The 11,346-nt window shown below is 39.7% G+C and overlaps 2 protein-coding genes across 2 annotated transcripts; both read left to right on the forward strand.

Moving 5' to 3' along the window:
- The first annotated feature begins 3,311 nt into the window (after positions 1-3,311).
- Positions 3,312-5,066, forward strand: LOC128367568 (tubulin alpha chain-like). The gene is made up of 3 exons (XM_053328159.1): positions 3,312-3,447; positions 3,839-3,987; positions 4,092-5,066. The coding sequence occupies exons 1-3, from the start codon at positions 3,327-3,329 to the stop codon at positions 5,064-5,066; spliced, it is 1,245 nt and encodes a 414-aa protein (XP_053184134.1). The 5' UTR covers positions 3,312-3,326.
- A 2,991-nt stretch (positions 5,067-8,057) lies between these two features.
- LOC128367562 (tubulin alpha chain) lies at positions 8,058-11,346 on the forward strand. Its single transcript, XM_053328151.1, has 4 exons — positions 8,058-8,093; positions 9,433-9,655; positions 10,001-10,149; positions 10,253-11,346. The coding sequence occupies exons 1-4, from the start codon at positions 8,091-8,093 to the stop codon at positions 11,228-11,230; spliced, it is 1,353 nt and encodes a 450-aa protein (XP_053184126.1). The 5' UTR covers positions 8,058-8,090; the 3' UTR covers positions 11,231-11,346.

Consider the following 11,346-nt stretch of genomic DNA (forward strand, 5'->3'; position numbering starts at 1 on the left):
AATCACAGATTGTTCACAATCACAGAAAGGACCCAAAGATAGTTAATGAACCCTGAAGGAAAGACAGAACTACATTACAGTACATTAGACCTGTTAAAATAAAACCATTTGAAACTGTAGCATAAGAGTTTGTCCCATCTCTAACAGATGGGCATGCAATATAATTAAAGTTGTATAAAATAGTTTTTAGGGGAAAAAGCCCCAATAATAATCTATTCATATTTAAGGAGTGCCGAGATCAAATTTAGGGATGCTTGAGCCCCCCTTAAAAGGGTATAAAATTGCCCCTGCTTCAAAAGCAAAAAAAACAAAAATATATGTTAGGAGGAAGACTATTTAATAGTTTTGTGGTGGATATTGAGAGAGGCCTGTCATCTGTAGCACTTTATTCCTGAACCTGGGAATCCTGAAAGAATAAAATAGGGCTTCAGAGGCACATATAGGTCCAAAGTATTAAGTACTAAACCAGCAAATGTTCAGTACATGAAGGCAATGTTGTGTTGCAATGTTTAAGTGGTATTTTTTGCCTGATTCGAAACATTTCCATTCACATCTTTCTCTCTCTTTATCTTAAGCTCAGTATTTCCATCTCCACTCCCACTCAACTACAGTTCAGAGGGAAATATACTTTTACTTTACTTTGACACCTATAGCTAAGAGAACCTTTACAAATTGGGATCTTACATAGAAAAGATAAGCTTATAAAATAACAGTGCCATCTTAACAATATGCTGCATCATGATCACCTAAAGCTAAAATACCTAAAAATAGAATAATATTCACATTGGCTGTTTTTCTGCACTGAGTACTATTAGTTTTGATACTTTAGAGTATTGTTACAATGTTGTATTGATAATTTTACTTTAACATCTGAATATTTCCTCCACCACTGGTCAATTTTCAGGAAGGCATAGAAAGAGCCACCGGTACAGTTAAGGACCCAACATTTCCTTGTTAGGCGGGACTTGACATCCTCCAAACCAGCCCAGAACACCAGCCCTCCTCAGACTGCCATGTCACTGCATATGCTGGCACTGTACCTTTTTGAAAGCTAGAGGTCGTAGTTGCTACACCATGACTCATTGAGGGGAAAAACATGGTGTGACAGACAGTCATGTGACATCTGAGAAGTCTATTTTCTCACCACCACAGTGGGTCCTGCAAAGTATTTTTGTATTTATGTCACCCTGCTTCTGCCCTGCTCTCTTTGTGAAATGGGACTGTTAGCCTCTAATGTTTAATATAATGTATATATATATCTGCAGTGCTTAATAAAGTGCCATGTATATAAAACATTGTGAAAATGATCTTTTCATCTTTTTCTTGCTATCACTATTATTACCCATTAAAGACTTAATTGTGGGGCATAAGGGACCTGTACTCTCAAACAAATGAAGTGGGTCATAGCTTTATAACTCAGGAAACACTTAGAGTAAAGCAGATGAGGGAAGACAAGAGCAAAGTGTGTACTTTCCAAAGAGATACCTATCAATGTATAAACTCATACAACACAAACTAGACCTAAAGATTTGGTATTTGGTAAGTGTTCACATTTGCTATGTTTTGTGTAGAACACTATATACAGTAATTCAACTCCTTATTCAGTAAACAAACTGCAAGTACATTAAGCACAAACATGTCACCAAAATATTTTCATTTAGCATTGCATTGCATACAAATAGAATTTGCTCCACAGTGCTTGGTGAGCTGTTCATTTTAAAAGGATATGATAGCAACATAAATTGCTGTATTTGTTATTGAGGTCTCACAGCCTCAGGAGAGGCATTAAAATGATTAATGGTTCAGCAGTGGTATCCCTCTCAGCTTCCTGGCTCAAAGTTTCTCAGGTTTATTTCTAAGATAATCAGAGAATTTTAGCTTAGTGCTAAGTTAGTCTAATTTGCAGATTTGATTGACATTCACAGTTTTTGGTGAAGAATGCATGCTTTAAAAAATGAGGACAGCATAGATTTTCTCAATTTTCTTTTTATCACAAAAGAGATTATATTCAGTCATGAGCCATTCCCACATGTTTTGAACACTAATATTACAGTTGATGCCTGCAGGTTGTGAGGGTTGTTTTTTTCCGTGTTAGAGCTGCATTTTCTGCCTTTGAGCCATGGTATTGTATCAGCAGTTTAGCATATTTGCGAGTGTAAACAGGGAGCTACTTTACAACTACCCAACTGACACTGCTTGAGGTGGTGTCATGTATTTAGTTTCTCTGCTTTCCCAAGGGGTTGAAGAGCCAACAGAGAATAGGGAGCAGGTCTCATATACATTGTATTGCTTTATAAAGACTAACAATTCATTTTAAGCTGAGAGAAGAGTGTGGGAAAGTTCCACACCTGATGTATTTCCTAAATTACACAATTTTGCTTGCTAAAAGTGCCAATGTGATTCAGAACAGCTGTTGAGTGTTTAGAAATTTCAAATTTCCAAAAATATACATTTGTCTCAGTGACATCTTATAGAATTTTTTAGAATTAATTTTGTGTGGTCATCTAATTATGAAGAATTAAGAATAATGTGTTCAAAATCATATATTTGATAATCAAAATCATCTTTATGAAAAGTCTTGTGACAATGACATAAATAAGTAAATAACAGTGAAATACATATAAGTTACCTTCCCCTCATCCAAGGTTCTGCTTCTGCTTTCTGAAAAATTAGGTGAGCATTCACACACAATCACATTCACACACAATCACATTCACACACACATACTGGTACAAAGCCCTAACAGGCTATCACAATGAATAGGGTGGTGACCTCCTTTGGCATTGTGTGTATGTCTGTCGAGCGGATGAGCTTATCATGGTCTCATCAGTAGGTTCTCTGATTACAGCTCAGATCAAATCACTGTTCACCTTAAGCTGCAGGTATATAAGAGCAGAGTAACTGCAGCTGCCTTTAGCACCACATCTTCTAACTGATACCTGAACATTGGAGAAGAGAGATTGACAATGGTAAGATATAGTTAACTCAAGTTAACCTTTGGTGGATACAACTGTATTTGTTATATCAATTGTAAAATACACTGTGTATGGATAAATTAAGTTGATTTTAATATACAGTATGATTAATGTGATTCTGATTTTTAATCTGTTTTTTTTATCTACATAAATGACTGAGAGATAATAACTGGATTTAGGAATCTTTTTGTTGCAGTTATGTAGAAAGTAACCAGGTGACAACTGAATTGTCTTGCTCACTCCCTGCAGCGTGAATGTATCTCTATTCATGTGGGCCAAGCTGGGGCTCAGATTGGCAATGCATGTTGGGAGCTGTACTGTCTAGAACATGGTATCCAACCAGACGGACAAATGCCATCTGATAAAACTATTGGAGGAGGAGATGACTCCTTCAACACCTTCTTCAGCGAAACAGGAGCAGGGAAGCATGTTCCAAGAGCCATCTTTCTTGACCTGGAACCTACTGTCATCGGTCAGTGCCAGTAAAAATAAAAACAGTGAAACAGTGAAACATTAGATTCATTGATTAATTCAAATGTTTTTATTACTACCAAAGCTATGTGTGCCATCAGATAATACACTTTGGGATGGATGTTGAATTTTACATAAATTGAATTCCTTACATTGACATTTATTCTGAAACTTTTATTAAAGTGTAACCATTACCACAGCATCACTTTCAAATCTCTACAATAAATGCTTAAGTATGTCAAATTCTGGGGACGGCATTATTATCATGATGTATTTTAATCTTAACATTATACAAAATCTTCATCACCTTTTCATTTCCAGAACAAAGATCTATTGTGTCAATCTAAGGAGACCTCATTTAGTAAATCCAAATTTTTTGTTTTGTTGTCCAGATGAGGTGCGTACAGGAACCTACCGGCAGCTCTTCCACCCTGAGCAGCTGATTACAGGAAAGGAGGATGCAGCCAACAACTACGCCCGAGGACACTACACCATTGGCAAGGAGATTATTGATCTGGTTCTAGACAGAACTCGTAAACTGGTGAGAATATCTGATAGTGCTTAATGTTTGTTTTTAGTATGTTAAAGTTATTTCTTTGAATAAATAAGTAATTAAGTAACATTCTTGGACTATTACATTTTCAGGCTGATCAGTGCACTGGCCTGCAGGGGTTCCTCATCTTCCACTCCTTTGGGGGAGGCACTGGCTCTGGTTTCACCTCCCTGCTGATGGAGAGACTCTCCGTTGATTATGGGAAGAAATCCAAGCTCGAATTTGCCATCTACCCAGCCCCTCAGGTCTCCACAGCAGTGGTGGAGCCCTACAACTCCATCCTGACCACCCACACTACCCTGGAGCACTCTGACTGTGCCTTCATGGTGGACAATGAGGCCATCTATGACATCTGTCGCAGAAACCTTGATATTGAAAGTCCAACCTATACCAACCTGAACAGGCTCATCAGCCAGATTGTGTCTTCAATCACAGCTTCACTTCGCTTTGATGGAGCCCTGAATGTTGACCTGACAGAGTTCCAGACCAACTTGGTGCCCTACCCTCGTATCCACTTCCCTCTGGCCACCTATGCCCCTGTCATCTCTGCTGAGAAAGCCTACCATGAGCAACTGTCTGTTGCTGACATCACCAACACCTGCTTTGAACCAGCTAACCAGATGGTGAAGTGTGATCCTCGTCATGGCAAATACATGGCCTGCTGTCTGCTGTATCGTGGTGATGTGGTGCCCAAAGATGTCAACTCTGCTATTGCAGCCATCAAGACCAAACGCACCATCCAGTTTGTGGACTGGTGCCCCACAGGCTTCAAGGTGGGTATCAACTACCAACCTCCAACAGTGGTTCCTGGAGGGGACCTGGCCAAGGTTCAGAGGGCTGTGTGCATGCTGAGCAACACCACAGCCATCGCTGAGGCCTGGGCTCGTCTTGACCACAAGTTTGACCTCATGTATGCCAAGAGGGCCTTTGTCCACTGGTATGTCGGGGAGGGAATGGAGGAGGGAGAGTTTGCAGAAGCTAGGGAAGATATGGCTGCCCTGGAGAAAGATTATGAAGAAGTGGGTACTGACAACATTGTGGAGGAAGATGAAGGAGAGGAATATTAACTTGAGTTTAGATCAAATATATATTACTTCCTGATTAGGACTGGCATTTTTGTGTTTTTTATTTTGTAGTAGACAGAAATGTATCAAAGATAGGATCAAACCAACAAACTATGACAGAGTTTAAAAAATACCTAATCTCCTAATGGACAGAATTTATTTACTTTGTACCATGGCTTTGCAGTCATGCCTTGAAATAAGTTGCACATAAGATCAACTTAAAGTATATGCTTCATACTGTAATAGTGATTAACAATACAGACTTAAGCCATGATCTTAGTTTAAGATAGTGGGATCAGTTATGGCTAGTACTGTGTTAAAACATTGCATTTGCATCCAAGGAAAGATATGTTGTCAAACATATCTTGTTTTGAACCTCAAGAGATATTTTCTTTGTGTAGTATCAGACTCAGAAGCTTAGACCAAACCCTCTCTTTGTGCACCTCCCCCCTCTATCTTCTCACATGTGGAATGTAAGTTATGAAAGGGCTCCTATGTCAGTTTCTATATGCCATTCAGCTGTGACTCTGTGAGAGCAGGAGAGAGAGAAAATAACTGACTAACTCACTGACTAGTGTTGTTTATGTAGCTCATACTCAGACATTGGCCTGAAGCAACAATAGAATCCCAGTTACGTCTGAATCACAGCTCTGTGATCATAAGAAAGCTGTTGAAATTCTGTACCAGGGGGAAAGCAGAAAACTGGCTTCAAGATTTGTTGGGAGTTTTGTTTGTTTTAAATCTTATTTTCATTTCAGTGATTGTCAATATAATATTCTGAGTATATTCTGAGTGGGTTTATTACTCTACTAAGACACTGCATTATACCATGCCATTTGATGTCATTTGTGTCATCTTAAAGGATAGGTTCACATTTTTTCAAGTCTCTTGTCTTGAAAACAATAGTCAAGTCCCCATATAACCACTGAAACAGGTTTTGCTTAACAACCATTAAAATAACCCTTCCAAAACACTCTCACAGTCCTCATTTTGAAAAAAAACCCTCAAAAAATAAAGTTAATATTAGTCTTCAGCCATCCAAATGTATCAAATCAAGTGGATATAGTCTAAAGTTACCATCTTTTCCTTCCACTGCACTGCATCTTAACAGGGTGACATTGTCTAATGTAACTCAAACATTTGTAACTTTGGAAGCTAGCCACTTAATTTGCCTAATTTAGCTACCTGACGCTTTATACAAGGCACAGCCAAACTTGAATATACTTTTGCACAAAACAAGGAGTGAATTGTATCCCCAACACTTACATTGAACGCCATTAAGAGAGATATTTTAATGGTCAGTGTTTATATTGGGATCTGACTTGTTTTAAGACAGATTTTTAAAGGGCTCTTAATGGCCAGCATTTTCTTTATTATTAAACATGTCTTTTACATAATGATCAAAAATAAAGAACTTTTACTCGATACATTTTCTTCTTTTCAAAGCCATCGTGTGTGGGTGCAGTTGTTAAATTTATATATGTTTACATGTTTGGAGTTGGACATTTTACATGATACTGGTAAAGGCCATTTACTCAACCACTCATATCACTACATGTATGCTTTGCATGTTATAGAGTCTATCTCTCTGACTGGCTCACAGGAGTTTCAGCATGACCATGGTACACTGATAAGAATGCAGAGGGACAACTGATGTTTCAGTTTAAGCCAATTATTGCTAGCATACATACATGCAGAGCAACAGGAAATGATGCAGCTTGTGACGGTTATGGTTTTCTATAAATGATAAACAAAAAAACGAAATAAAACATATGAATTACAATACACAGTTATCCAATATATAACATCATACACACACCTAACAAAACAGTGAATATTAGTACTCCAAAGGGGTGAGGAGTAGACCTACCACTGATGATATATCTATATCTATATATCTATATCTATATATATATAGATATATATATATATAATCTTACCTTTAACAATTACACAGTCAAAGAAATTCTAAATATTCTAGGTTATAAGGAATCTAGATGTCGCATTGCCTTAATCAAGAACGACAGAGAATGGAGCATGTGCACTGCACACTTGCACACAACATTATAAATCTGTAGGCTCAAGGCAAACAGGCAAGCTGACCATCATAGCCTTTACCAAAATATGCTGATCAAGCACTTGATCACATTTAATCTACATGGCTCTACAAATAAACAGTAAACTATGACAACATATAAAGAAATATTAAACTCACTTTAGTGGCATGCAACTAGGTGTGTATCTGAAAAACAGGAATAGCAGGCCCTCACATGTGGTTAAAGTTACTGCCAGCAAAAGGGAGAGAAAATAGGTAGGATACATAGAGCAGGCCATGATTAAGAGTGTGTGAGCTTAGATGAAAATGGGACAATCCACGCCATGAAAATAAGTGGAAAATTGCTGAATAGTATTCTACATAGGTAATTAAATCAGTATATCTCAATCCTGATGTTAGGAACTCCCTGTCTTGCATGTTTTAGATGTTTCCCTTCACCAACATACTTGATTCAAATGAATGAATTGTTATCAGGCTTCTGCAGAGCTTGACGATGAACTAATATTTGAATCAGGTGTGTTGAGCCAGACATGCATGTCAGAGGGTCCCCAGGACGAGGATTGAAAAAACACTGAACTAAACTAACTATGGAACATTGAAAAGTAGATTGCTGCAAAAAGTAATACACACACATAGACACATAAAATAGGAACTAGGTAAAAAGTAGTTAGGATAAATAAAGGGTGTTATTTTTTTTAAATACACACATTAGCATTTAAACTCAAACTGAAAGACAAAGCAGATAAAAGCAGGGGTGGATGGCAAGACAGACAGTGTTAGGGACTTCCCTCTTCTTTTCCTTTTTTTTAAACTGCTGGTCCCTCCCGCCAATCAGCTATGCAGCTGCTTGCTGAAGCTTCCTGCCTGCCCCCCTCCACATCCTTGCCTATATAAACACTGGCTCTCCCTCTCCTCCGCATTTCTGCCTTGTATCTGAATCCTCAACGTCAGTCAAAGGACAAGCAGACAAAATGGTGAGTAACTGCTCGGCTGATGACGTAGCCTTAAAATTTCCACTCTGTCTCTCTCTCAGCCTCCCTTTGTCTCTGTTTGTTAGCATTAGATGGATTACACAGCTAAGCTACTTTAATATCTATAAGATCTTTTTTGTGCAGTTGAAGGCTACTGATACAAAAGCAGCTTTATTGTATTAGGAGACAGTAGCTGTGAGCAGAATTTCTATTGATAAACTTTTTTTAGGGCATGTCTGAGAATTCAGGGAGAGCTCGGTGCTGGGATTGTTACATATGACTGCAATAATCTTCTGAGTCATTTCTATACTATTGAACAATCTAGGTCAGATGACAGACACTTTATAAGTTAGACAGCTTTGTCATTTTCCTCCCTGTTCAATATACTTCAGCTCATCAAAAAAGCAATATAAACATATCTAACTGAAAGGAAAATAAGTCATTACAATCCTAATAATGTATTTACTGAGGATTACAGAAATCTAAACTTACAAGGAGTGATCAGGGTAATCGTGGCACTGGGGGGATGGATAGAAGGAACAGACAAAAGAGGAGTGGTCTGGGCTAGGCAGTATGAGTTAGTTGGCAGCCATTTTGCAGCTGTTAGGAATTTTTGGTTTGGGAGAGATGTGGAGAGAGGGAGACAGCCCTAACTGTTACACAGCACTATGCAGCTGGACAGGATGGGGGGGAGGAGACGCATAAGGGGAGGAGATGAAGAAAGGGAGGAGATACAGGATGGAGAAGTGGGGGAAGGTTTTCCCATCTTCTTGAGGCATGGCCTTCCTGTCTGCCCCATACTGCATTAGTTTGTATGTCCCATAAAACTGGTCCTTATAGGCAACAGGGGAGACTTTAAAAGCTGCATTTAGCTGCGCTTCCTGTCCAGATATCCTGGATTCTACTGCAACAAATCAATAGCTTGTGCAGTGTTTTAGTCAGACTCTAAAAGTTGCATTCATTTTGCTCTGCTTTTCTCATATACACTGTGTACTGCATAAAGCTTGAGATCACTGTTCTGGCATACTTAGCAGTTTACTTACTAAATTCAGTGCGGATGTCATATCAAATACTTTATGTATACATTAAGTTTAGAGAAAGAACATAGGAGCAACATGGCCAGTATTGATGAGGAAATACACTAGATGTTCTGTCTGTTACCCATTTCTATATCAATTAACAAATCAGTTAATTTAGTCAGGCAACATATCTATAGAAAATACACAGTAACTTTTGCATTTGGATAGTAAATGCATATGTCTAGTTACAAGACTCATATTTTTGCATATAACATTAGCAGACACCTTTGCCTCTATTCAACCTGTTTCCCCTCTGTTTCCAGCGTGAGTGTATTTCTATGCACGTCGGCCAAGCCGGAGCCCAGATGGGCAATGCCTGTTGGGAGCTGTACTGTCTAGAACATGGTATCCAGCCAGATGGCCAGATGCCTTCTGACAAGACTATTGGAGGAGGAGATGACTCCTTCAACACCTTCTTCAGTGAAACGGGGGCAGGGAAGCATGTTCCTAGAGCCATCTTTGTTGACTTGGAACCCACTGTCATTGGTCAGTAAATAAACAGTGTCCAGAATTTTGGACATTGTGAACATTTCCTTATATCATTATCATACAAGTAATGCATAGGAGCATTTTGGACAATTTTCCTCTTCTTGCACACTATTTATTTAACTTTTTTAGAACTTCCATTTGTTTTGATTTTGACTTGTGCAATCAGACAAATACAACTAAAACCTCAAACTCATGAATCATGTCAGTCACTTGACTTCAGAACATGTAAAATGAATACTCTACATGTCAAGAGCAATATTAAAGCAAATATAATCTAGAGAAACATAATTCTCTCATGGACATTAGTTCTTACTCTTGTCTTCAACTGTTTTTCTTTTACAGATGAGGTGCGTACAGGAACCTACCGTCAGCTCTTTCACCCTGAGCAGCTAATTACAGGAAAGGAGGATGCTGCCAACAATTATGCCCGAGGACACTACACCATCGGCAAGGAGATTATTGATCTGGTTCTGGACAGGACTCGTAAACTGGTGAGTTTTGGTATAATGGTTAGAAGGATCTTAATGTGTCATGTCTTTTACTATAGAAATATTGCTGATGTTGGATTATGAATAAGGCAAATTTCCATTTCAGGCTGATCAGTGCACTGGCCTGCAGGGGTTCCTCATCTTCCACTCCTTTGGGGGAGGCACTGGCTCTGGTTTCACCTCCCTGCTAATGGAGAGACTCTCAGTTGATTATGGGAAGAAATCAAAACTTGAGTTTGCCGTCTACCCAGCCCCCCAGGTCTCCACAGCTGTAGTGGAGCCCTATAACTCCATCCTGACCACTCACACCACCCTGGAGCACTCTGACTGTGCCTTCATGGTGGACAACGAAGCCATCTATGACATCTGCCGCAGAAACCTTGATATTGAAAGGCCAACCTACACCAACCTGAACAGGCTCATCGGCCAGATTGTGTCTTCAATCACAGCATCACTTCGCTTTGATGGAGCCCTGAATGTTGACCTGACAGAGTTCCAGACCAACTTGGTGCCCTACCCTCGTATCCACTTCCCTCTGGCCACCTATGCCCCTGTCATCTCTGCTGAGAAAGCCTACCATGAGCAATTGTCTGTTGCTGACATCACCAATGCCTGCTTTGAGCCAGCTAATCAGATGGTGAAGTGTGATCCTCGTCATGGCAAATACATGGCCTGCTGTCTGCTGTATCGTGGTGATGTGGTGCCCAAAGATGTCAACTCTGCTATTGCAGCCATCAAGACAAAACGCACCATCCAGTTTGTGGACTGGTGCCCCACAGGCTTCAAGGTGGGTATCAACTACCAGCCCCCAACAGTGGTTCCTGGAGGAGACCTGGCCAAGGTTCAGAGGGCTGTGTGTATGCTGAGCAACACCACAGCCATCGCTGAGGCCTGGGCTCGTCTTGACCACAAGTTTGACCTTATGTATGCCAAGAGGGCCTTTGTCCACTGGTATGTCGGGGAGGGAATGGAGGAGGGAGAGTTCTCGGAGGCCAGAGAAGACATGGCTGCCCTGGAGAAGGATTATGAAGAAGTGGGCACTGACAGTATGGGAGAGGAGGATGAAGAAGGAGAGGAGTATTGATGAGCGAAACACCATCCAGGCTTTGCCATCACACATTTATCATGAACGTAATACATTCCCAACATTCTGATAACCTGTGGCTGTGATGTCAGTCTTAATAAAATTTCTCATCACAA

Source organism: Scomber japonicus, chromosome 11, assembly GCF_027409825.1.
Source record: "Scomber japonicus isolate fScoJap1 chromosome 11, fScoJap1.pri, whole genome shotgun sequence".
Lineage (NCBI taxonomy): Eukaryota > Metazoa > Chordata > Actinopteri > Scombriformes > Scombridae > Scomber > Scomber japonicus.